The sequence below is a fragment of the Grammomys surdaster genome, unplaced genomic scaffold (genome assembly GCF_004785775.1).
Source record: "Grammomys surdaster isolate TR1022 unplaced genomic scaffold, NIH_TR_1.0 125951, whole genome shotgun sequence".
NCBI lineage: Eukaryota > Metazoa > Chordata > Mammalia > Rodentia > Muridae > Grammomys > Grammomys surdaster.
In genome coordinates this window covers 2,555,282-2,582,806 of record NW_021620772.1, presented here as the reverse complement: position 1 = coordinate 2,582,806, position 27,525 = coordinate 2,555,282, and the positions used below count along the sequence as shown (strand labels likewise).

The following is a 27,525-nucleotide window of genomic DNA, read 5'->3' as shown; positions in this document are numbered from 1 at the left end:
CAAACACATGAGGCTTAGTAACTAAGTGCATTTAGGGCAAATGTTATATTTTTACCTTTTAAGCCGTTTATTTTCAGGTACAATTTTATACCGACTTTGCTTGAACCTTAAGTGTTGACCATGGAAGTACAGAAGCATACTTGAGATATAAAATAATTGTATTACTTTAAATTCAGGCATTCCTCGCTCCATATATTTAAATTTCAAAACTACGAATTAAAACAGGTTTATTTGAGAACGTTAACGCACTATCAGATGTCCTCTGGATACAGGGGGTGGGGGTGGAGCTGGAGTTTTCTGCTTTCTCTTCCACCTACTACTGCCAATGTCTTGCACGGTCTAAGCACACTCAAATCCAAGCGCTTGAAAGCAAAGGCCATGGAGCGAGGGGTCTCTCGGTCTCTGTCTGCACCGAAACCAGCGAGGCCCGGGCAGCAGCAGCGCCGGCCACGTGGCGAGGAACCGCAAGAAACCACAAGGAACCACAGCCAGTGGCGCCGGGCTGGGTACGGTCCGCCGATGCACTACCAGGCGGCGCCACGCCCACCGTGGCACAGGTCCCGCCCTCCCGTGGCTCCTCCCCCCGCGCGCCTTCCCGCCGCCGGGCGGAAGCGAAAAGCTGCTTCCCGCGCCCCGGCCGGCGGGGCGGGGCAGGGCTGCGGGGCGGGCGGCCCAGGCGGCGCGGCCAGGCCAATCCCAGCATGGCGAGGCCCGCGCGAGACAGTGCGGCCCTAGAGCACGCACGCACGCACGCACGTACGCGCAGACACACACACACACACACACACACTCTCTCTCTCTCTCTCTCACACACACACACACACACACACTCTCGCACGAGCGCGTGTGCACATACACACACACGCACACACACACTGCGTGAGAGTTGGCCAAGTGTCTTTTGCCTGGGCGAGCAACGGGAGCTGCGTTTCGCCTGCTTCCAGACTTTACCTCAACCTGCTTTTCTTCTTGGGCCAGGAAGTGTGGCCGTGCAGAAATAATTTTAAACAGTATCAGACTACTTCAGGATTGCTTTAAAAAAACTCAAAAAACTACACACCCTCCAAAACAAAACACCCTAAACACAAAAAGAGACACAAAAACAACCACAAATTCCTACCTGAGACACGCAAAGTCAGCGGCCCAGGGTTCTGTACAGACTCAAGATCTGTTTTATTTAGTGCAGTGCGATGGTATGTGGCTTTCAAAAGATCGGTCTTGTTTGCATTTCGTGTTCGTCCTTTGCAACCTCCCGCCTAACCCCACGCACACAATTTATTTCCTGTCCCTGTGTGAAAACGACTGTTTTACTCCTTTTCTCAAGGCCGTATTTTTGTTTTAAAGACTGAACGATGGTGTTGAATTTTCAGAACTAACATAAATACGTATTTTCTAAGCGTTGGCAACTTTAGCACACTTATGGCGGGCACCAGCGATTTATACTAAATCCAAACAGTATGGAATCCAGCAAACCACTCCCAACCCCAGCCAATTCTGTTCTGGCTCTACTTTCTCCCCTTCTCCCTTTATGGTTGGGGTAAAAATTATAAATAATACTTAGCTGCCTATATAGTCCATTTCTTTTTTATTTTTAATGAAAGCACACTACTTCACGCTTAGGTACTACTTTGTTCCATATTCTTATTTAAAATGCGTTTTCAAATGCAAAAAAGTTTTACTTAGCTCCCATTGGTGTGTTAAGAACTTTTAAAATTGGTGTCCTTCTAAAGTTTAGCTCACTTGTCCACACCCCGTTTCAGTAAGGAATTGTTAGCCCTTCTCTCTCCAGCACCCCCAACTCTTTAAAAAAAAAAAAGGATTATGATGGATTTCTTCCTGCTCCTGTTAATGCGTCTTTTTCCCACCCCATTGGTTTCTGCCCTAGCCTAAGATCCCCCTCTGCCTAAGTCTGTGTGTGCTTGTCTGTGGGTCTGCCTTCTCCCTTGTCCTCTTCCACAGTGAGTCTGGGACACATTTTAATGCACAATATCCCATCCATTAAGTTGTGGTTGAATGCGGAGTGTGTGAAGACTTGGCAGCTTTCAGGTTGAAGGGGGCGGGGAAGCCAGTTTCGACTTTGACACAAGATGCCGAGGTGGCGTGATCTGAATTATTATTAGGGCTGTGAACATGGCCATCTTCCCCTCCTGGTTGGAAGAACTTGAGACAGGACAGACAAGATCTCCAGGTTTTCCTTACCCCCTCAAGTACAGTAGCTGGCAGAGAAAAGGCGCCAAAATACACAAGATTAACTGACTTTCTTTGAACGGGTCTTATAGCACCCTTTGTAACTATAACTTCCAACGGGAGTGGGGGGGGGCGTTAACTTTTGAACCCATATTCGAACAGACATTTAAATCAGCCCTAAAGTGGAATAAGTCTAGAAAGTCATACACGCATGCTTCTGCGGTTAGAAAGAATGCACGTGTAAATAAGCAGGGTGCATGTGTGCACGTGAGGAGGGGCTGGAGATTTAATCAAAATCAGAATGAGTGACTTCCCGGTGCATTCACTGTACTGGGAAGCCTGTTGGTGAGGCTGAGGGGCTGACCTTCGGGCAGCTTAAGTAAAAACTGCAAAGGGTTGTGAAACGCAGAAAATGTTGTGGTTTCCGGTTTTACATTTGAGGTTTAATGTTTTTATTTAATGGTATGAGGGATGGAGAGAGTGCCAGCGCTGAAAAGTCCCTATTAAATCATATGTGGTCAAAGGTCAAACACTCCAACTCACTGATACAATATACTGGAGATTCCTGTCTAGTGATGGTGAGCACAGGAGAAAAAAAAACACTTGGGCAATAAAAGTATTAGAATGGTAATTATCGTCCGTGGTCGGGGCTGCATTCTTGTGCACTGGGCAAAGGTTTTTACTGGCCCTGATGAATTTTAAAGCCGAGTATTGTTGAAAGCTATTTTAACAGGAAATTGATTAGTTGAGTGTTTCATACAATAAATGGTGACAGATTCATTGTTTGATGTGTGGAATAAATTCCTTTTCTTCTGCAGACGGCATAGGCATCCGTTTAGTTTTACTATGGTCAGACTGAGCAGCAGCATAATTTTGAGTGGATGTGATGTCACACACATCTGTAACTTTGTTGACTTGTGTGGCATCACAGAGCCTGACAGTATTCATTGCTTTGAAATGTACTAGCTTGCTGTGTTCCTAAATGGTTCAGATACATTCAGAGATTTTTTTTTTCTGAATATTTACTTTGTTTAGGCCCACTTGTTTATGTTCTCTTTTTATTTCTTGCATTTTCATTTGAAATGTAAGTGAGAAAATCCCCTTATTGTGCATTATTTTGATTCTGAAACTGAACAGCAGCTTTTCAAAGGAGAACTAGAGAAAAGGCTACAGAGGTTTAAGATGGCCTGTGGCCACCTCTAATACTCCAGTATAAAGACTACTTGGGTGTTTTAGACAGATCTTTCTGAATGTCTGTGTCTTTATAGGTCACAGCATATATGTAGAGGAGCTGCAAGTTTACTCATCCAGATAAAAGGATGTATAGTTTTACCTTAAAAATACTCTACTTTGCAAAGGTCAAGACTTCAGCATCAGCAGAGAAGACACCGGTGTGTGTGTAACCTCTGTGCTGTGCACAGAGCCAGGCAACTGTGACAGAAATTTTGAAGCTTCAAAATAAATCAGACAAAAGTTTCAAGCCAGCTGCTGACTCTGTAGCCGGGGACCAAATGATTTCAAACTTGGGAATCCCTTGTACTGCATTCATCTCTGTAGAGAAATTGTGACCAGTGAACCTTCATGGAGGCCTTTGGACTGGTCCTTGTTCACATTCACAGTTGTAGCCTACAACTGTGTCCCGGATGCAGACATGCTTAGTGGGATTTCTTTTTAATAGTTAAGTACAGGCATTTCAGCAGCGGCATTATTAACAGCGTCATTTTTTCTCATTTAGTTTTGTCCTCGGGGGAGACCAAACAGCTCCCAGAGGAGGGAAGAAAAGTCCAAGGTTATTTATTCATTTCAGTTGAAAAGCAAAGGACTGGCAGTAGGTGGGGAAACTAACCAGTTGTGAATTCTCCAGTGGGGAAAAATTGCTCCCCTAATTTGACAGTAGTAGTTTAAAGGCTCAGAGAGCTGGGCATGATTCTGCAGCTTCTATCATGCACAGGCAGTCTTAGCACTTGCTGGCTGTTTATATATGCATTTTTGGGGGGACGGTTTTGGTGTTGTGACTGGTGGATATAAATCTATGTTTTCCAGGCTATACTTGGAGGAAAGAAAGGTCCCTGGGTATGACACAGTGGACACCTGCAGTTCTGCAAGCTTGCTTCCTGGGGTCAGAAGGTCACCTGTCTCTTTTGTGTTTAGTTTTTAAACATTGATACTGGCCATGCAGCTACAGGATTGTTGAACCTCCCTGCAAATCACATGCAAGGGATAAAAAAATAAAAGTAGTAGTGGTATACATTGGAAATGACAGCTTTGTTAAGCTGGGAGAAACCTTACTTGCATTTGCCCAGGCTTTGCAATCTGTCTCTGCAGTTTCTTTAAAAAGAAAAAAGAAACAAAACAAAACAAAACAAATCCGTATCAGAGATACTTGAGATATCAAACTCCTCTCTAGAGATCAGAGAAAGACCCAGACTGAGTGGCAATGTGTATTTCTAAATATATAGTTAGGTTTTGAAATCCCATTCAAAGCCCTGACATTTCTTTTAGAATTTAATAAACTTTTTGTCAGAAAAGACAATTTCCCCTAATGTAGCAGCAGAGATCATCAGGAATCCAAGGAGATCATTAGAAATATGGCAACAGATCTCCCTGTTGTTGAGAGAGTACTTCACAGGCAGGTTTTGAGATTAATGTAGGTGACCTTTCATAGCCCCCAATGCAAGAACAGGAGAGCAGAGGACAGAGCAGAGGCAAGGACCAAAGTCTGTTTTTTTTTTTTTTCTTTTGGCCCATTTTGACAGCATCAGAAACTTTTCTGTAGAGCGACTTGAAACCTACTTTTATAAAACATAGATACTTTATAAGCTATCCTTTCTATCCTTCTCCTTGGATTTAAAAAGATCGGTGTTTCTCAAAGCAAAGGTTGCCTGACGAGTGCTGAGGGAAGCCAGAGAAAGCAGAGATCCCAGGAGGTCAGATTTCCCAGGAGCATTCTCTTAGGGTTCTTCCTGGGAAGGCCTACAGTGACCTGAACTTTGGGCAGGCAGCAGAGCTTGAGGCCCATGGAGTGTCAGCCTTCTTGACCCTGACTCCAAGGTCTGAAAGTCAAAGCCTTCTTCCACACCCAGCATCCCCCAGCCCTTCTTTCCCGGATATCTATTGTTCAGTCTTCGATCCTTTTTGGTTTTCCTCACCACACTGTTATTGCTTCTTCCGTTTCTCTTTTTCCCTTGGAAACAAATCAAAACCCCAAACTACAAAGCATCCCCTATGGCCATCAGCATGTACCACAGCCGTATTCAGCACTGTACAAACACAGACATGAGACACCTGAGAGACAGCCGAAACTCTCAGGGATGGGCCTGGGAGGCCTGGAATCTTGGACTCTCTGGGTTCTTACCTGTGTCTGTCGCTGCTTCTCTGCCCTGGAGCTCTGCAGCTTTTGTGACTTCTTCTGTATAATGGTGTCAATTTTTCTTTTTTAAGCTTGTGAGAAACTTTTGGATGCAACCTAGTTTTAGTGGCAAAGGAAATGGGTTCTGTTGGGAAAGAAAACTTAATGAAGGGGGAAAAGGTAGGGATGTCTGGAGACACTTGCCCAGGGCTCAGCACTGGGCCTCTTTTGCCAGGGGACAACGGCTGTTTCTGGGCTCTGGCTGAAAAAGAGTGCTCTCTGGGTGCCAGGATTTCGCTGGGGGTGGTGTAGTGAGGAGGGAGGGAGGGAGGAAGGGAGGGAAGCAGAGAGATGGGCGCTGGATTTTTAAAGAGACCCCGAAATAATGGCTTCTGTAAGAGTCCAGGCATTCAAAGAGGTGTGTTCAAGGACATGAGTGCATTCGTGCCAAGGGGAATGTCTTTTATGGTAAATTAACTCCAGTTAAATTGAATATTTGTTCAAAGGGAAACTCCAGTAGTTAAAGCTGGTATTATCAGTGGAGCGTCCCCGCCCCCTCCCGCAGATTCTGGTGAGGGTGAGAAAAGGGATGCAGCTCAGTACAGAGTGATGCTTTGGGATTGTTCGTTTTTTTTCTTTCTTTCCTTCCCGTGTTTCTTTTAAAAGTTAAGATGAGGTTGGCTAAAATTTATGAGAGAAGTGAGTATTTATTTGGATTAACCCCGACTGTCACCTCCTTTCATCTATAAAGACTGTCAACTTTATCCCAGCTTTTCAAGAAGAAATGACCGGTACAAAGGAAATTAACGTTGTCAGAACGCTAACTAGAGGATTTGCCTAGCGGGGGCACGGAGGCCGCTCCCCGTGGCGCGTGCCCTAAAGGGTTAACTCGCCCCGGTTCTCACAGTTTCCCCCCGACTTTACCTGTCCTCCTAGACCCGCCGCCCTCCCCGCCTCCCCACCCCCTGCGCCTTTCTTCACCGGGCTCTTGGTTTACAGGGGCTGCAGCTGGTAGACTTGGCAAGCTCGCCTCATTAAGAGCGCTTTTTGAAAACGGACTGTGTTTGAGCATTTCCCTAATGAGGACAGGACGGGGTTAAAAAGTGACCATTTCATGGTTGACTTGAACCTGCCTACTTTTCTTGATGTGTCGTTGTGAAATGCTTGATGTGGGTAACTTCCACTTGGGGAAGGAAAAAGTCACTGGTTCTTTCAGGTCCGCTGGGGGAGGGCACGGTGGTCAGGAGTGTTAGGACTAGAGAAAGTTGAGGGGGGAAAGTCCGGGGCGCAGGGTGGGAGCGGGAGGCCGCGGGGGGCCTGGAAACGCTCCGCGGGCCCCAAGCTAGGGCGACACGGAGCCCCGGGCGCTCACTTTTCTTTCTCCATTGTCTGGGCAGCCTTTGATTCCTCCATTTCCCCACCCACCCCTAGCGGAAACCCGGAATTTGGGGGGCGGTGTGTGTGGGAGAGAGTGCCCGCGCGAATGGGGGTGCTGGCCGGCCGCCTCTCGGGTCCCGGGAATCAAGTTCATTCACTCGGCGGGGGGCGGGGCGGGGCGCCGGCGGGAGCGGCCGGGGAGAACCGCAGCCGCACACGCACCCCGCGCGCTCCCGCCCCGCAGCCTCGGGCGCGCCGCGGCCCCGCCCTGCCCGCACCCCCGCGGGAAGGGAGCCGCTTTCCGCCGGCGCCCCGGGCCCTGGGGGTGGGGATTGGGACGCAGCCAGCGCGGCAGGAGGAGGAGGAGGAGGGGCGAGCGGTGGCGGTGGCGCGGCCTTCCCGCTCCGAGCGCGGCCACGTGCACCGGGCGCCCGGGGGAGGGCGGGCCGCCGCCGCGAGGCTCGGGGGACCCCGGGGACTCCGGCGCCCCTCTTCGCTCGCCAGTGCGGGCTCCCGACTGGGCTGTCCGCCGCGCCCCCCGGCTCCGCGCCGGTTCGCTCCAACTCCAGGAGGCCAAGTTCACTCTGGCCCCCGCCTCCGCCCTCTCTCTCCCTCCAGCCGCCTGGGGTGCTAGAGTCGGCGCCCTAGCCCCAGCTTGGGGCGGCCTGGCTGTGAGGGAATTTTCCATTCGTTTCTTTCTTGGGCCCAGGCCGGTTCAGGGCTTCTACCATTAGATGTTCTTGTGGCTTCAGCGTCTGCAGCGAGCAGTGAAATAACCTATCTCCCTGGGCGGGTTTTCGGGGGAGGGGGTGTGCATGAAGAGTGGACTCAGAAAGAAGAGCTATTTTTGAAAGAAAAAAAAAAGTCCCAGTACTGTGGCACTGGTCTGATACCTTTAACAAATGAGGGGGAGAGACGCGAGGGCTGGGGGAGGCGCGCGGGAGGAGGAGGAAGGTGGGGGGCGGGGGGTGTGGAGAGGCTGGTGCAAAAGGAACGCGCGTTTGCAGGAGGAGGAGGAGTAAAGCGGTGATTGTGTAATTAAATAATAAAACAATCCTTAAGTCTGATTTGGAGAGAGCTCCAGCGGGGTCCAGAGGGTGGAACCGGTGAATCTTTCAACTTGCAAGTTTTTCAAGGAAAGAAAGCGAGAGAGGGAGGGGGAAAAGCGCCCAGAACAGAAAACAGGAGTTTGCAGCCAAGCGGGATCGATCGTTTGGGATTTTTTCAGGAGGTCCTTCTGATCCCTTCCGTGGGCTGTGGGCAGCGGCACCGGCAGCGGAGTCCACGCTCGGCGGGTCAGACGTGGGGCGAGGCGGGCGGGCGGCAGTGCGGCGGGGCAGGAGCGCAGCAAAGGCTTTTCCGCCCGGGAGCTCCGCGCCTGCGCCCCCTCCCTCACCCCGGCCTCTCCCTGCTCCCCCCTCCCCACCCCCACCCGGCCCTCTCCGGCGCGCGCCCCGCCACCCGCGCGCACTCGCTTGCGCTCCCCCTCGCGCACACACATGGTCGGCTCGCGGCAAAGTTTCGCCTGCCATCGCCACTCCCGGATCCTGCTGCAGTGTTGGCGGCGGTAACCTTGAACTTTCCCAGCGCGGTGACACATTCTCCTCGCTTTCCCCACCGCCCGGCCTCCTGCGCCCCCCTCCCCGCCTTTTTTTTAAAAAAGTATTTCACCACCTACCACCACCCCAATCCAACCCACACCGAGCCCTCGCGCACCCCAATCCCCCAACAACAACAACAACAACAACAACGGCAAAACAGAAAACAAATCCCCTAAACTGGGCGAGCAGCAGCCTGCACCGGCGGCGGCCTCGGAGAGCTCAGCCGGCGCGCACGGACCGCAAGAGGGTTAAAAGTGTAGATTGGATTTCACCCCGGGAAATCTAGCTCGCCGAGTGAACTTGAATCTTTGGCTATTTAAGGAGGACTGGGTTTGTTGCGAAGTTGCGGTGATCCGGCGCAGAGCCCCGTCCTGATTGATCGCATCGCTGGGCTCAGATGACTGTAAAATGAATAGATGAAATCCTTGCTTCTCGAAGATTTTCTTGGGCATCTCCGGGAAAGTGCGTTTTAAGGCGAAGTCATGATGTATTCTCCCATCTGTCTCACTCAGGTACTTATCTTGGTCGCTTTTTCGAGCTTTCTTTGGCCCCAGACGCCTTTGTTGTGTCTTCTTGCTCTTGTGCTGCAGACCCTCAAAGGCTTTGCCTAACCTTGGCACACCCTGGTCTTCCCGGAGAAGTAGTGCGAAGTTGCGGAGGGCTGTGCGGGCGGCAGGACCAAGGCTGCTGTGTGCGCCCATCCCAGCGCCCAAGCGGGGAGAGCCGGCACCGGGCGGGCGAGGCTGCTGGGGTGGGCTGTGCGGAGACCTGCGGCTGTGAGCCCGGGTACGGCCCCCAGGAGCCTGCGGCGACAGCGGCGGGGCGGCGGCACCCTCACTCCCTGGCCACTGCGCGTGGGGCAGACTCTGGCTTGGGAGCAGCTGTAGAGGGACTCTTGGGCTAGGGGCTGAGAACTAGGCTTGAGCACCTTTGGACTCTGCTGCCTGCAGTGGGCGGGTGACGCCGCCAGTCTAGGTGGTGGTCCAGAGGACCTATTACTTTGCGTATTTGAGGACCTAAAGCCCTGTTCTACAGTGATCCACACTTCGGGTTTTTAGAGACCTCACTTCAGAGGCAATCTTTATGCTGACAAGAGTTGAGTTGTTTGTAGTGAAATTTTAGGACTTTTGGGACACGTTTGTTTTAAAAGTGAGACTTGTTCATTTGATGATATTTGAACATAGCTCACAAGGCATAAAGTAGTATCAGAAAAGTAAGGTCTTTTTTTTTTAAACTTGGTAATTTGCCCTAAGGAACAAATGTTAGTAGGTAAAATTCTGTGTTTATACCTAAAAAACCAAACCACTTCCTATCCCTTCAATGATATGGTAAAATGAAAAAGTGGTCAGATCTAGCGACTTACCTGGGCGCGCTTTCATTCTTTCGTGGATGCCCGACGAACTTATCAACTGGTGATAACTTAAATGCTTAGTCCAGAACTGTTAATTTACAGCAGTTAATTCAACCTTGAAAGTTATGGGACAGTTTAGGTCCAACTTTCAAGAGTGAGTCTAGATTGGTCATTGAAAATTTAAATTGACGTTGTCATAAAAGTGAAACAGAATTGTCGCCTAGTTTTGGTTGTCTTAAAGTTTTTTAAAATCTAATATTATGACGATGCATTTTTATAATGAACAAATAATTAAGATTTCAATTGTATGACAATTAGAAACCATTGTGATTCAAAAGGACTGCGGCATTCATAAATTGTGAATGAAGATGAAAACAATGATAAGGGGCATTCAGTGATTGGACACAGCCCTGTAGCTTTTTGGCTGACACATTTTTTATTGTTTATATTTTGTTTGGCATCTGAGTATGATTAACTTAGATATGGCTATTTTAAGCAAGTAAACGTCCACTTTAATTTAACAAAACTGGGAAAATGGGTCGTTCGAGTTATTTGGATTTTCAAAGCTATGGATGATAGTAGCCCACGGATAGGAAAGGATTAGCTCAGGTATAACAAATCTCCTGTAGTGGTAAAGTTTCTTTTATTTTTCCATCCCCCGCAGGCTTTGCTTTCCTTTTCTTTTTCTTTTTCCATCTCTCTCTGGTAAACCATGAACATTTCTATTCTTTCTACATTGTGATCAAAGGAAGCAGACTGAAGTAAGTAAGTAAGCTTTGCCTTCACAAAGTGTGGCCTAGCTTGTTCTTACCTGGGAAGGACTGGATAATCGTGTGTGTGACTCCATATTTGTATCTCCAACACTGGTTTTTGGGGAACTGCTAGCAATTGCATTGCATTTTTAGTGTCTCCTAAATAAGCATTGAAAAGTCACCAGCTCCATCTTAATTTGTGTATGCTAGAATTACTGTTGCAGAATCCTGACACATGGAATGTTAGGGGCCTAGACTGCACAATCATCCAACTATCACGTTGCTATTCAAGGACACATACTTACCAACAGTAATTCTGGATGATGACTACATATTCTTTGTTAAATCTGGGTTGATGTATTAGCACTGTTTTGGAACTTAAGGCCTTACCAGAGAAGGAGTTACAGTTTTAGAAGTCTCAGTTAACAATCACTTTATTACTTTGTAAGTAACTTAAGGAATTGCAAAAATGAGAGTATACTAAAGTGTTACTTTTGTATCAGATGAGTAGTTTAGTTTTATGTTATAGGTGCATGATAGCTGCCTCATAACCTGTTTTGAGGCATACAGATACAAAGTAAACTACACATTATGAATTTGTTAGAAACTTTAAGAAGTACCTCAGGTTTTACATTAATTTAGGTTGTTTTAAAACCTAATTTAAATGATACTACCATTAAACATGAGACTTAGCAAAATGATTTGGTTAGTATCATCATAAATCAGTATTTGTAGGTCAGTATGAGTAAAAAGAAAATTAAGGAATGTCTCTCTGTTTTAATATTTCATTTTCTCTGCACATAAGCATCTGGTGCCACCCTCAGTTTGCATGATGATGCTTTTCTTTCATTGCCATTCAACTTCTTTCAGCCTTTTTTCAGGCTTTATTGTTACGTAGTGATGAGGCTGCAGGAGCACACAGTATTTACCCTTCCATCGCTACGTTGGACCAGTTTTCCAACCCTTTCATGGAAACTATTGTTTCCGTGAAGCAGAGTAAATAAGTCTAGTTAAGCAAGATATTTTTATGTTTATATCTGAAACTTTAACTTGACTATTTATTTTATCAATTTACTTCAACATGGGAAAGTTTTATAAGGAAAAGAATCTCACTGGACATCCATGTGTTTTAAGGAAAATTCTGAGTCAACTTGTCTATGTATCTGAGTATAGAGACTTTAAATGTTAAATCACCTCTATGCTTTGATTTTAAAAATAATTTTGATAATTTCTCAGTGTGTTTATGATAATCCATTAGTTAGGATATTTGAATGCCTTAACTCTGTTTGTTTTTTCCATGTAAGGACAGTCATGTTCCAAATTCATTCCACTTAAAATTATTAAGAATATATTATGATGTAGCCATAGAAAGCAGTCACACATAGGAGATGACATTTAGACATGGAATGCAAAAGTATACATGACATATTGCTTATCTCTACTTACTATCATTTTGGGACTGTATTCTTCTCGAGTAAGTGTTCTTAAAGTTGAGTCTGCATAATAAAGAAGCTCCAAAAGATAATAAGGCAAATTGGTGGGCTGAGAAAGTTTGTCACTTCTGTTTATCAATAAAAGAAGTTATACTTAAAAACATTTGCTGTCAGTAACAGCAAACCCAAGACAACATTAAGAAAGTTTTTTTTTTTTTGCTTTTTTTCCAGTTGGCTACAAGTTTTCAAATTCAACTTACAAATCGGCATCCTTGTGATGTGATGCAATTGTTTAAAATTTAAAATTTGTTATATAATAGATGATGTTTATTGTCAAGTATTAAATCTCAAAACTATTTAATTGGAACATATGTTTGATGTGCATATAAGAAAATGAAATGTCACTGAACATAGTATTTAGGTCTCTAAGTACTTCAGTGTTCCTGGATTGCTTAATAGCCATTAAATAATGGTGCATTTTACAAAGTGTGGTAAGGGTAAAGGAGCAGGACAAAGCACTCTCACCCATTTTTCATTTACAGAAGCATAGATGCATGTTTTAAAATCATATCAGTAAATCATAGGATCATAGGAAATGAGTTCATAAAGTACATTTCAGTCCACATTTCCTTGAGCAGGCAGCTTTCCCTTTTACATATATTTTGAAGGGAGGGGGTGAACAAAGTTTTTACAGTTACAGTGGGAGCTAAAAGCAGGGCATCGGAAAGTGTATGGGGATGGGATGTCTTCTCATGGGCTGTGGTTGCTGTGAGCAGGGCTGCCTTCCCACACAAAGAACAGATTGTGGTTTAACTCTTTCCATGGTCTCCTTTAATGTGCCCACATAGTAACTGAATTGTTCAAATCTCTGCTGGAAAGTACTGATCGGTTTAATTTCCTCCATGGCATTTGGCTATGCCTCATGCTGCGATGTAATCAGCTACATTCTGTATTATAAAATTTTGAATCATTTTTAGTCGGCAATATGTCAGAATACTTGATAATCGTGTTATTGATTAGGGGGGACATATACCTCTTCTGAGTCTGAACCACAAACTACTAAATGTTGTAGTCTTCTGCACTCAAACCTTGAATTTTTATCTTACAAAGACTTTCCTGGAGATCGGGATTCTGAGGCAGCTTCTTTGTTGGAATGTCATTAGTTTACTTTGAACACCTTTATCTTTACAAAATTAGTCACTCTGCTAGACTCTTCACTCCACATGCTTCAGAGTAACTAACCCGAGCAAGTAAATTCTGGCTTTGGATATAACCTATTAGAGAAACTTATTTTTGTGGTTAGGATGACAGAACAGTCAACATGACCAGAAAAAATGGTCATGATGGAGTTCTCCTTTGCCTCAGTGCTTGGCTCATTACAGTCACATAGTGTGCATGCGTGGGTGGGATGCTCTTCTTTTTCTCTGAGCAGCACTAGGCCTGAGCTTATATGGCCAGCTTTACCTAAGTCAGGAAGTAGTGAAACACTGACTCCATTTGGAAGTAACCTGAAGTATTTGTAGGTAGAGATGATCAGCAATCTGACAGCCCCATGCCTTTAAAAGGCTCAGATAAAACAGGTAGGAAAAAAAAAATGCGGGCCTCAAGGTAAACCACTTAATTCACAGTCATGCAGTTGGGAACTCTGACTGAAGCACTTGCGGTCTCCCGAGCACATGTATGTGTGAACCTGTAGTCCTGCCCCTGTCCATCTGTGTAGCACATGAACTGTAGGGATTCCACAAAAGCAGTAACCGACCAGGGTACACTCCTGGTGTCACCGTGCCATGGCACGCAGAGAAACAAAGAGTGGAAAGTTGGTGCCAAGTTGCCATTTTTCATTGTTCACCTCAGATTGATTTTTGAGGGGTTTGAATAATTGCCATACTCATGTGATCAGTTAACAAATTAACTGACTCTGTGGGGCTTCTGAGTCGGTAGGAAAAGGAGCCACAAGGACGTTCACGTTCTTTTGTTTTCAACTTCCAAAACTATTTAAAAATGTCAGAGTGCATGTGTGTGTGTGTGTGTGTGTGTGTGAGAGAGAGAGAGAGAGAGAGAGAGAGAGAGAGAGAGAGAGAGAGAGAGAGAGAACGCTTTGCTGGAAGCTAATGTTGGTGGTGGAGGGAGAAAATGCACTGTTCTGTTCAAAGTATGGAAACCGTGTGCTCAGAACACTGATGGACAAGCTGTGTCCTTTGCCCACTGTCCCTCACTCTATACTGGTTTCTCTAGTTACCACTCTTGGAATGGTGCTGTTTCAGTGTTGGAATGTTGGACGTTTGATAAGAAAATGGATCAAGTTTAATGGCGCATGCTCTTTGTGCCCCCAGCAGCCTCTTGCTGAGAGCATGCTCCAAAGCGGGAACTGTGTGGCATTACAGTGAGCATCTCCATGCTTTGTGTTCCTGTGCCACAGAGAAGAGGAATGGACTGTGCCATCGCTCCTGCCTTCTGAGAAGCTCTGCTCCGATAAAAAACACAAAAAAACAAAAACCAAAAACAAACCACTGTGTTCCCTGTAAAATGGTACTGCATAGAGCTACTTGGTCAATCAAATATTTAAATATTAAATTTGGTGCTATGTGCCTTATTTTAGGGGATGTAGATGTGTGGCATTGAGGTGGGAACAAGGGAGATAGGACCAGAGTGGAAATAAAACCTTATTTTCTCTGTAGGAGAGAAAACCAGTTTATGAATTTTGGTGGAGAGGGGGTATTCTTTTATTTTCTTCTTGATCTGCTCTTTTGTTTGTTTTAAATTAGAAAATAATATTTTTTAAGTAAGTTTTTGTGCTGAGTTAGGGGATTGTGTCTTTTTTTTCTTTTTCTTTTTCTTTTTTTTTAGCATTGGAAATTAAACTGACTGTCCAATTCTTCTTCCCCATCTTCTGCAGGATGAATTCCACCCATTTATTGAGGCACTTCTTCCACATGTCCGTGCGATCGCCTATACTTGGTTCAACCTGCAGGCTCGAAAACGCAAGTATTTTAAGAAGCACGAGAAACGAATGTCGAAGGATGAAGAAAGAGCAGTCAAAGATGAGCTGCTCAGCGAAAAGCCTGAAATCAAACAGAAGTGGGCATCCAGGCTCCTGGCCAAACTGCGCAAAGATATCCGCCAGGAGTACCGGGAGGACTTTGTGCTTACCGTGACTGGCAAGAAGCACCCGTGCTGTGTCTTATCCAATCCAGACCAGAAGGGTAAGATTAGGAGGATCGACTGCCTGCGACAGGCAGACAAAGTCTGGCGTCTGGATCTAGTCATGGTGATCCTGTTCAAAGGCATCCCTTTGGAGAGTACCGATGGAGAGCGACTTATGAAGTCCCCACACTGCACAAATCCAGCACTTTGTGTCCAGCCACACCATATCACAGTATCAGTTAAGGAGCTTGACTTGTTTTTGGCATACTACGTGCAGGAGCAAGGTAGGAGCAGATTGTTCTTTCTTCTAGCACGGTAAACACTGCACATACACCTCCAGATACGGGATCTCTGGCTTGGACTAGAGTGTCCTGGAGGGCTCCAGATGTCCTCTGCCCCCTCTGGGAACCTTGGTGTGCCCAGTTGTACTCCATGTCCACGGTCATGTGGGAGTCATGAAAATGGACATGGAGCTTCCCTACTTGGATAGGCTTCCTCATTTGAAGAAAGACCAAAAGGACAAACAGACACAGAGTAGTCTAAGAAATACAGTTGATTGCACTCCACTTTCTGTGCTAGGCTGCTTTCCACGACCATCTGAAAATAAACCGTTACTGATGGTAGTCAAAGCACTGTTTAATCATCTTCGTACCAGTCTTTTACCTAACGAAGTAGATGAACTTTGTTCAGGAGTCTAGTGGTGCTTGCCTCCAAAATCAAGTTAGCATTTACTATTACAAAATATCTAAGCTGGTCATTATCAAAATACATATCTGACAGAGGTCTAAATTTATGTTATATATATATATATATATATATATATATATATATATATATATATTTCTGTCAACACGTCCTTTGGATTGTACAGTGTTCACTGTAGATTTAAAGCAACACAGCTCTTGTTTAAATAATTTATAATACTTTCCCAGAGTGACCAGGGAACATTTTCTATTATTAGTTTACTTGAATGCAAATTCATAAAGCTCCCCAATGAAGAAGTCACAGCTTTCTTTACAGAGCATCACAGAACAAACCAGAAAGCGGACTGGTTACACTGGTTTAAAATAAATCTCAAAAGAATGCAGAAACCGCATGCCAGACCATGTTTACAGTCCTCGATAAAGAGTGCTGTAAATGTCGCCTGGACGGTGCAGAATAGGCAGTGGGGGTGCCAGGGGGCTTTCAGTTAATGAGCTATGTTTCTTTGTTGTTGCTGTTTTTTTTTTTTAAGAAGGTGAGAATTTTGACTTTGTTTTCTTCAAATCTGCATGTCAGGATACAGTCCACATAGGAAAGCAGCATACTGAAAGTGGGCTCCACTTTGGGCTGCCACAGATGGTGGGTCATTTCTGAACTTGGCCTGGTGGGAGGAAAGATGGCCTGCAGATAGCCAGGTGGCAGACAGTTATCCGATGCTCATTATATAAACGTGGGGTTTAGTAAATTGAGGTGCGTTATTGTGATCCAGAAAAGTGAGATAAGAAAACTATGACTCAGACCTTGCTGTAGAACTTAATGTGTGCCCTTTGCCTTGATTTTTCCCTTGACTTCTGGAGATAAGCTTGAGTGTCATTTCCAGTTTCTTACTTTGATTTTAAATAACAGTATTGGGCATCATCATTTGGAAGTGTGTCTCTTAACAAACAAAACCACCACATTTGTTATTTCTCTGTGTTTAGAACTAAAATTCAAGTAATGATGAGCGGGGAAATATATATTTTCATCTTCGAAGTCCTAAAATAAAAGCTTATTAACACATGACAGTTTGATTGAAGGCTGTCTAGGAGGTGGCATTTTAAGGTGGGCTACGTGCATGTGTTGAGTTGACTATGTGTTGTAAAAGTCTCTGGTTAGAAGGAAAAGTTTTGCAAAGTGGGTCATATAACTCTTTAGTCGGAGGGAAGATCTGTGCAGTGCTTTCCCTTTAACTCCTGATGGTTAGTCACTAAGTGGACATACGTGCTGGTTTATCCCAGGCAGCCAAATCTCTTCGTTGTGTTGAACTGACAATAGAGACTATCCTTTGGATTTAGGAAGATAGATTGAAAAAAGAAATAAAATACATAAAACCATAAATATATTCTTTTTTTTTTGTACGACACTAGTAGTCATGATAATCGTGAAGTTTTGAGCCAAGTCTTAGAGACTGTGTTTTCAGATAAAACATTGATACAGTATGAAAAATGTTTTGGTATTTTCCCTGTATGTTTAGTCACCTGTCCCCTCTGCCACCTGCACTCGTATCATCTCCTCTTATCATCTGGTGACTTCTTACGAGAGTCACAGGCCAGTGCTTTTGTGTTTTCTCTTTTTTCAAGATTTGTATTTTTTTATTTGTGAACTGTGAGTTGACTGTCATTTTGCACCGTAGCTGGTTAAAGAAAGAAGCCTCTCAAAGATGAGTCTGCAAACACCCTGGGTGCTTCATCTCACATCATAACTTTTTATTTCTCCTCTAAGTACATGAAATCATACTTACTGTACTTTAGAAACCAGATAAAGAAAAGAGGAAAACATGAAGGAAGAATTAACACAGAAAAAATATTTATAACAGAATGAGCAACAAAATGACTTTCCCCTATCTTTCCTCTCCCCTTATAAGGGACTGGGAGAAAAACAGGAGGAAGAACAGAGAGAATGCCAAAGATGGTTGCCACTGGCACCAGGATTGGCATCAGACCCTCTTTGTTTAGCTCAGGATGCCTGTGATTTGTTAGTTGGCATCCGCATCGCAGAGTGGAGCGATGTTACAATATATTGACAATTTCCAGATCTAGAAATGTCAATAGTCCTCTTGGCTATTTGCAGATCACATGCTTCGTCTCTAATGGAAGACAAAATAGAGATGGACGGATAATAAACTTCCATTGTTGACCAACTTCTCATTGCTTTTCTTTCTCCCTCTTTCTCTCTTGGTTCAACCCACACTTACCCTTTCTCCTTCCCCAGCAACATCATCTTTTCTGAAATATAGAAAGTTACTGAAGCTTTGATACAAACTCTAATGCTACGTCTGTATCTGATACAGGTTTTGGGAGAAATTTATATATTTTGAAATCATTTTTGATACGTAGTTTATTAGGCTTTAGCGTCACAGGGCAATATTTTGTTCAAAGCTCAATGTCTTTGTTACTCAGTGTCTTCCCTTCATATAGCCTGGTTGACCGCAATTCAGCCCATTTTATCCTTTTTTTCACATTAGCGAAGGGTCATATGAAGTATAGTTATTTGTGAAAATATATGCCTTTGTTTTATCTAAAATTTGGTAACTGATTTGGGAGTAGCTGTGTTTAAAATCATTTGATGCTATTGATTCAGAGGGCTGCGCTTCGGCTGTTCCGTTGCTACAAGAACCGCCATTTTGTTTGTGAAGTGCCAGGCGAGGGGGAAAAAAAAGGCAGACACTGTGTTTGATGCCAATAATGGTTGCCAGTGGCACCGAGGTTGGCATCAGACCCTCTTTGTCTAGCTGCTGAATGCCTTTGATTCGTTGGTTGGCATCCGCATTGCAGTGGGCACACTGGAAAGTTTTTGACAATCCCTGAATGAAAGCTGCGTGCTCGTCTGCTGCAGCAAAGCTTGGCTAATAGAAAACCCTTCCCTTTTTTCCCCCCAAAGGCTTAAAAAAAGATTGTGACAGATTAAGGAAAAATTGTTCTAAAATGGGCTCCATATTCCCAAAGATATTAAAGATGTCCAATGATTCTTGGGCAGGTGGTACCTATTCCCCATATTGTCTTTGTTATTGCCTTCATCCAAACAAAGCAAAGAAAACAAAATGAAAACCAGCATGCCTTGTGCAGTATACCTTCCCAGGACATACCGTCCTGTAAACTACAGGGGATGCTATACCAAGAGCATGGGGACATGCTCAGTGTAGTGACGTGTAAGTACACCCATTATAACTGGCTGCTGCTGGCATTTACAGCCCTACTCATTTATTTATTTCTTATTCAATTTCTAGTTCTCCCAGTTTCTAAACCTCCTCATTTTTTAGTAGTTTGTTGAGAGGCCCTCACTTCCCTCTCTAGTTAGTAATGTGTACAGCGAACACGTGAAAAGCAGAAAACCCTAATGAGGGAAGAACACGCTAAAATCTGATATAAATCAGTCACTCCTGACCTCTTCAGTTCTGTAACGAGATGTGAAAATTCTTAGTACACGATTCCACATACTAGGGGGAGTGTGAGGTTGGGGGGGGGGGACAGACAACTACCAAAAGGCTAAAATAATTTCAGTTCAAGTTTCCTAGATAGTTAACGTTAATATTGCTTCCCGGTTAACCATCATTATCTCATTAATTAATAAGAAGGATTAGCAGTTCTACCCAAAGAGCTACACAGAAAGAAGTGTGGCCTATGGGAGGCCTTGAGTCACCAGACTGTGTCCTGTCTGGAGCCAGAAGATGCAGGGATGCTGGTGGGGGGGCACGTAAAGGACTGTGGGGAGAAAACAAGGACTGGGCTTTTTTCTGAGCCAGGGAGGGTTTTTAAAGAAAAGAGAGGTCAGCACACAACGCTTAAAGACCTCTAGAGATAGTGTCTGCTGTTATGAGTTTAACAGATGGGAGTTTAAAGCAAGTCAGCTTAAGTGATTTTTGGATCCTACTTACCACTCTTATTAGATATGTTTTTGGAGTATGGCAGAGTTCTGCAGTGTTGCTTGCTTCCGTCCTGAACAAGGAGCTTCCTTTAGCCTTGTTGAACCTTTAGCATTAATTGTGATCCGTCATCACAGGGCAGCTTTATTATTTTTTTTTTATTTTGCTATATTGTTAAACGATATCATAATTGAGGCATGTTTTAAAGTTGTGAAACATGTGACTTGTTCAGAAGGGAAGTTGTAATCATTATTGTCTTTGAAACAGAACCCTTCCTGGTTGTCACATGGTATTAGTGAGGACGCACATGCAGAGAGTGATTTTCCTCCTTCAGCTACTGCAGCTTAGAATCCTCTGGGTAACAATTATTTCTTTATGAAAAGCTTAAATAGATAATTGTTTGCAAGTTGACAGCACATTTTAACATTTTAATAATTTTCACTTCATTTGCAGGTATTTCCCATTGTGGGGGAAAATAAGCTTTCCTAACCTGTTTAAATGAGGCTGCTCTGTGGGGTGATTTGATGGGCTTGCATTGTGATATGAGAGAGTGTTGAATTTTGTGTGTAGGATAAATACTTTGGATGCGTGTTTGATTTAGGGCAATGCTGTTTTAAGTTTTCCCATCCTGGTACCCTGTCCTTGACTGAACTCCTGAACCCTGGTATGCATTTGTTTGCATTCTTCTTCATACACAATTCACAAGATAAAGAAAGGCTCTTGTTGGTATGTCTTGCCCCTAGGCTTAATGAGACCTTTGTTAGAACATATATTGTAAGATGAGATACTTAGCAATTTTCCCACTGATAAGGACAAAGCAGAGTCAGGGGAGCCAGAAGTTCACCTTCTCTGCCATGATGTCCCTGCCCCAAGATAGCTTTGCTAGTCAACTCAAGAGTTAAACTCTGAGGCCCTGGCTGCCAGCTGGGAAGGTTGGCATCTGTGTCCTGATATGGTGAGGCAAGCTTCTGCATTGCTGTTAATATGGTCTCACTTTTCAAAGGCAGAGGGAAGAGAGAGCACAGGAGCGACAGAGATGGAGATAGGAGCATCATTTGGTACAATTAGTGTTTGCAAATATTCAAATATACGATGCAAGGCATTATTTTCTAAAGGCAGCAAAGGCATAAGCTTTTCTAAGGCATCCTATGGAGGCAAAAGCTTTAGGCTTGATTTCCTACCCTCTCCTCCCTTACTTTTAGACAACAGAATTAATTTTGAAGTGAAAAGATATGTGTATAGAATTTGTGTGTTTGGACTCATACACTTTGTCCTCTGTGTTTCCCGAGAGTGAGAATCAAAATTGTGTTCATTGCATTGGAATGGTGGTAATCTGGGTAATCTGGGGGCACTGATGCCCGTAGTGACAGGAAGGGTGGTTGGGTAAATGGGGGCCAGCACTCTGCTCAACACAGTGACGTGTGTGAGCCTGGAGACCTCTGGTGTGCATAAGCATATCCAAATGCAGAAGTATAGATTTATGAAGGATTCAGTAAGATTTTAAAGTGCATATAGCTGTTTCTACCCTAAATTTGGAATTTGACTACAAATTGCCAAAAGGAAAAGAAAGATTTAATATCCATTGACTTTCCTTCATTTTAATCTGACACTCCAGTTTGAATAAACAATCTAAGATACTCAATTTAGTAGGGTCTTTATTCTCATGAGCCTTGATTCTGCTAAGTTAATATGAAAAAGTCTACTGTTTGTTTTGTGACATTCTTCTTGCTGTCTCCGCTGAACAGTTAGAATGCAGCACCTGAAGATGAGGGTGTTCATGGCTGAGTCTGAATCCTTTGCAGTTCCTAGGAGCTGAGATACCTTAGTTTTCATTTTTGTCATCACAGTGGCCGACAGGACAACTTCACTTATCTTCAAAGGAGTAATTACTGCCATGTTTGGAGGAGGCTTATGAGAAGGGGAAACAGCACACACAGCTCACACTAAAACTGAGTGGTACTAAAGAGCTGCAAATGCTGCCACAGAACAAGGCCAGTCTTCTTTAGGAAAGTAGCTTTTAACAAAGTTTGTTTAGTTTATGAAAGAATAGCATTTAATAGTTCAGCAGTAATGGGAATCAAACTCATGACCCTACAGGAGTTTGTCAGCACACGTGCTGTGGCAGAGTAACCAGCACAACTCTTGAAGTAAGTGTTTCAGCTTTTCTCTTCCATCTTCCTTCCCAAGGAAGAATCCAAGGCCCACCCCATGGTTATGGGATTGAAAACTCACGTTGGCCCCGCAGCATGCCTCACACCAAGCTTGGTGAGGAGAGGTGCTTCTTTTTTCACCGGGCTCACTTTTCTGTGGCAGTGTGGTACATTGTCTCATTTAAAAGTAACTTCTTAGGTTCTTGAACTCTAATTATGTGCTGTGGTTAATTTAACAGAATTCAGTCGTTAGGATTTGGCTTAGAGAATAAATCATCAAATTGTAGGGGAACTTGTGAAAACTGAGTTTGTACAGCAAGGAGGGAGTTTGTGGGATTAGCTTGTATTAACTGAAAGTTACAGGACGTGTGAGTAATAACACCTGAATGGTTGGGCTTGTTGGCTGTTACGTTATTCAGAAAATTGGGATAAATGGCTACCAATTAACCAGTGAGGTGGAGAGACCTTGAGGTTGAATTGAGGGCTACATATTACAAAAAATAAAATTCTTATAATTTAAGCAAAGCAGTATTCTATTAGGGGGGCAGCCAGCCATTCATGTGCATCAATACGTTGTTTATAATAAAACACTTAGACACATAGTCTCTCTGCTCATGATGATAGTTCAAGCAGGACATTGTTGATGAATCACAGACAAATTAAAGAACTTTGAATAAAGACTATATAATTGGGAATATGGAGTGATGGGTGAAGTAATTTTATGAGCTGAAAAGTTGCCTGGAGGTTGTGTATTTTCAGAATCTCATTTTAAGGCACTTCAGAGCATGCATTAAGTTACTGATACAGCACAATCAGAAAACAGAATTTGTTCAAACAAGTACAAAGCGAAATAGGAACTGCCTTTGAAAAAGAATCGTAAACGCTAAGTATGTGCAGTTTTAAAGTTATAGTTACCTTCAAGTATTTCTCAAAGTAGGGAACTGAAAAAGTACTAAGCACTGTTTTATTTAAATACACAGACATCTTTAATATTAAATAAATTCAAGTATGTCTTCCATAAAACTAAAAAAGTATTTAATAGGTACTAATTACTATTAAGTAATGCATACTCTGTTGTAAAAGGAAAGATTTTTTTTGGAAAGCTTGATTTTGTACATTTATATTGGAAAAATGCAGACAAACATGTAATAGTTTTAACAGTAATGGCTTTAGAGTAGGGAAAATAAATCAGGCATACAGATGTTAACAAAGGTATTTGAAATAGAGTGTATTTGGTAATTCATGGAAGTTGCAGACTCTGCTTGTGTTCGTACGAACGTGAGTATGAAGGCTGTACCCATCTATTAGTCAGTTCTAAAGTGTGAAAAATGTTCTTGCTCAGGACAACTTGTATTTTATTATTCTGACATCTGCAGTTTCTGGATGGATTAGCCTAAATTTGCTATGCTATGTTAAAAGCCTTGTTTTATGAGGTTGGTCTCAGCTTCTGGCCTTAGTGTCAGGAACCCTGCTACGGGATGCAACTTGCCTTGTTAGGTTTAATTGACCAAAGCTGATGTGTTAAAACAATTCATTTGGGCTGTAACTTATGCCCTGGCTAAGTTGCTACCTGAATCCCTTGACCTTGACTTGTCTGGGTCATGAAATGGCTGCAAGCTGTTTGACCTTTCTATTGTGCAGTAATGTCCCTGTTTCCTCTTATTCTTTTATGGTAATAGCTGACAAACAGGCCCCAGCCCATGCTTTACACCCCAGTGGATTCAAGGCGTCCCTCTGCAGTAGCTACATCTTCTGTTTGACATGGTCTGGCTGCAGAAGTGACTTTCCTTTGTTTGCTGACAGTGATGGGGACAAATTTGCTGCCTTGCTGGCTATGGGAGGTGGGGGATTGTGCAGCCTTGCCGGCTATAGGAGGTAGGGGGATTGTGTTCTGGAATCTAGAGGGATTTGAATCAATTCTTTGTGGGTTTCCAACTTGTGTGTTTTGTGTTGACTTGTCACAGTGTCCTTTCCCCATTACTCTTAGGCTTACTTCTTAGTCCCTTCTACTTATGGCTTCCTTAATAATTATTTTTTAACACTTTTAGCTGTTAAAATAAAAGCATTTTATATAGGTTAATGTGACAGATTTAGTTGTGCGCATGGTTACTCGGTCACTAATCTTGGAACAACTAACTTATACTTGGCACTATCATTATTGTCCAGCGCTGGAAAGATTAGAAATGAGCACTTTAAACTGGGTGTACTATCTTCCACAATATGTTATAGTTTTAAGGGAAAGCTTTTCTTGTTGAGGTAAATGGTTATACTTCATGATATAGCAGTGACCCATAGGAGTAAACGTGAAGATTTTATTTCTGTGGGGACTTTTGGCAGTATATAAGGTTAATTGTTTATCTTAATGAGTATAAAATTGTTTTTCTGTTCCTCACGAAAACCCCTTGTTCAAAAATGGTGAATTTTACCTTGGTTCCTGTTCAAGGCAGTGAAATAATTTTATTTTAAAAATATTGGAAATGTCTTCTAAAATGTTAAAACACAGATATTTTTATCCTACTAAACTTTTCATTGCCAAATATGACATTATAGTTCATGATTTTTCCTCTATTTGCCAGATTAAATGTTTAAAATGCAAACTGTTACATTTTATTTTTAAGTTATTAGAGGAAAGAAGGAAGTTTAAGTTAAGGGTGTGCAGTTTTCTCCTGCACTGCACATTGTCGGCACCGACAGGTGAGGCCCACTGCCGCAGTGAGTCCCTGGGAAAAGCACGAGCATTATGGGGGTTCCATTAAAAAAATTTTGTTATACAACTAGCAGGTGAGAAAATTTCTTTGAAAAGTTCTTTTAGTGATTGTATTAAACTGCCTTCTTGTAGGGTTGTTTGGAAATCAAGGAATTTGAATGGTTTTAAAGTTTAACCCTGTTGATAAAGCAACTTAGGGTGCAGAGGGCAAGGACCTCACTGGATCAGACCTCCAGATTTCCTCTCCTTATAGAAACCCGTCCAAAGGGGAATGAGCTCCCAGACGTGTCTGTTCATTCATGGGCATCCCACAGGTAATGCTGACCTGGAGTGGAGAATGAGCTTGTGGGGCACTTGCCAGTAGAGTGGAGGAATGAAGGATTAAAAAAAAAAAAAATCTGGGATGTTCTTCTAGACAGACTCCTCCGTTCTTTAAGGATTGCTAAAGTGATTTCAGCTGTTTTGTTGTAGAGGTTCAGTTTCTGGTCCATGGATAATTAGTGGGTGCTGGGGTATGCACATGTGTGTTTTGGGTTTCAAGAAGAGAAGTTAGGGGAACAGAAAGAGAGAGTGTAGGTCTGGTAGGTCTGGCAGGAGTTGAGAGGATGGGTGATTTATGGATAGAGGGGGGAATAATCTTTCAATTATTCATAATTGTAGATTAGTGATTAATCTATAGATGAAAATCTGTCATTCTTTGAATTTTGGATTTCTTTTGCAGTTCAGCAGATCTACTTTCCTTGTGCTTTCTTAGGATGTGTGAAGAAATGACCTCATTAGGACTCCTGTAATGAACCAGCAGACTGGCTGCCTTACAGACCACAAACTATTTCTTCCTCACAGATCTGGAGGGGGTTAGTCCAGGGTCAGAGTCCAGGGATGGCCACCTTCTGGGTTGCTGATCCTCTCTTTCAGTGTCTTGTCAGAAAACCCACTGAGATCTCTCTTCAAGCCACAGATTTCATCTGTGAGAGGTCCACTCTCCTGAATTAATTTGGGACCAAATGTGTTTCTTTATACCATCATCTGTAGGGTTAGGGTTTAAACAGGAAGGTTGGTGATACTCAAACTGTTTTGGTTTGTTTTCTGTTGCTGTAATGAAATCTCATGACCAAAACAACCTGGAGAGGAAAGGATTTATCTCACCTTCTGCTTCCAGGTACCATTTCACCACTGAAAGTGGTCAAGGCAGTAAACCATCAGGAAGTAAAGCAAGAACCAATGGAGGGATGCCACTAACTGGCTTGCTTCTTTTCTGCTCGGCTAGCTTTCTTATCTAGCCCAGTCCTACCTGCATAGGGTTGGTGCTGCCCAGAATGTACTGGGCTCTCTAATATCAGTTAGCAGTCCAGAAAATGCTTCACAGACATGAGCAGACAGATGTGATAGACATTGTCTCCAATTGAGGTTCCCTCTTCCCAGGTGACTCTGTCAAGGTGACACAAACTAAGCAGTATACAAACATTTAGTCTTTCAAACAAAGGCATGCCCATGATTGACACACGGCTGCACTTGCCTTTATGAGTTTTGTAACTTCGGTCAAGTTCTTTACACTACATGTACTTTGATTTTTCTCTTTTATAAAATAGGATTTCTAATGACTGTTTTAGGATTTGTGAAATCATGTAAGTAAAGCACTCATTTAATAATAGCCATTTATTAGTGTATTTGAAGAAATATAGCATAGAATAGAGCATAGTCTATAGACTATCTGAGCATGGAGGGAAGGAATATGTGAATATTTAAACAAGTACTCATCACTGTGTTAGTAGCTATCTCCAGTGATAATAAAACATCCTAATGGGGGGTGGGAAGCAATGTTCCAGCAATACACCTGTGTATGGGTCCTTGCTAGTAAGAACTGTGAAGGTAGGCATATACAATTAGCTAATCCTATAAGGTTTTGAAATACGCTTAAATTACTGTATCATTTTAGGAGTCCTCAGATTTTCTAGAGTTTCCTTGATGCATCTAGGGTTATTTTAGGGAAATAAGTAAAATAATTTTCTTTCAAAAAGCGTGACACGTATTCAGTAAAGAGCGTCCTGGTCAATACTTGGAGTGAACTTATTACACTGCGTGGAGCATGTAAATCTCCTGTGTATCAGGATGAAGTTACCCACATTTGGAAGAGCTTTGTTTGCATTTTAGAATGAGTTAGACAGAAGTGCGGGGGATGCGACAAGGCTGGACGGGTGGTTAAAAGGAGAGAGCTGCTGGTTTTGAGACTCTCACTCTGAAAGGTCCCGTGACCCTTAGTTGGGTCAAAGCCTCAGATAGTTTAATTGGTTACATGGATTGTTTTGATTCCACTGCCTTCTGACTCTTTTCAAGTCAGCCCTTTCTTTTTTAAGTCAATTCCTCCTTTTTGTGGCTTTCTGAAAATTAATTAAATGACCTCTAGAGGGAAGGGGTTATTATTTATTGCTTAGAGCAATTTCACTTTTACTAAGAACAACTGGAAGTCAAAGGAGAAATGGTTAAAACATTGGCTTCTCCCCACCATGAGGTAATTTGGGATCAGTGTTTGACTCTGGTTGGTTGGCTCCCCATGAGCCTGGAGCGAAGTTTGTGTGCCAGATTCCTAGGCAACTGGATGATTCTGCTCTCTGTGGCCAGTGGACTGTTCCTCTCACTCACTTTGCACAGCAATTTGGAAATTGTAGAGATTAAGAGGGAAATACCTTCAATTATATGTTATTTTGATGCTATGTACAGAAGAAACATTTCTACAGGAAGGCCTTGGCGATAGTGTTTATCATAGACCTAAAGGATCTAGTCAGGGTCAGGAGAAGTTGTTCCACATTTGTCTAGTAGTTAAAGGGTAACTAGGGTGTGCAAATCAGAACATCGATCAGCTTGTTTAGATTC

At 43.2% G+C, this 27,525-nt stretch overlaps 2 protein-coding genes across 7 annotated transcripts in view; one reads left to right on the top strand and one right to left on the bottom strand.

Moving 5' to 3' along the window:
- Nucleotides 1-6,949, bottom strand: part of LOC114609279 — a 34,788-nt gene extending 27,839 nt beyond the window's left edge. Inside the window, exons 1-3 of the mRNA XM_028753604.1 lie at nt 6,909-6,949; nt 6,461-6,612; nt 5,543-5,798 (exon numbers count right to left, since the gene is read on the bottom strand). Coding sequence (XP_028609437.1) covers nt 5,543-5,798; nt 6,461-6,612; nt 6,909-6,949 — 449 coding nt within the window. The remainder of the gene's footprint in view (nt 1-5,542; nt 5,799-6,460; nt 6,613-6,908) is intronic.
- Nucleotides 6,950-7,911: 962 nt separating this feature from the next.
- The window catches only part of Nfib (nuclear factor I B), a 213,029-nt gene continuing 193,415 nt past the window's right edge, over nt 7,912-27,525 (top strand). For 2 of the 6 annotated variants that reach the window (XM_028753607.1, XM_028753606.1), the window contains exons 1-2: nt 7,912-9,026; nt 14,947-15,478. In XM_028753607.1, the coding sequence (XP_028609440.1) occupies nt 8,997-9,026; nt 14,947-15,478 (562 nt within the window). In that variant the 5' untranslated portion in view covers nt 7,912-8,996. The remainder of the gene's footprint in view (nt 9,027-14,946; nt 15,479-27,525) is intronic. The other 4 variants (XM_028753609.1, XM_028753610.1, XM_028753611.1 and 1 more) reach the window with 4 other exon arrangements.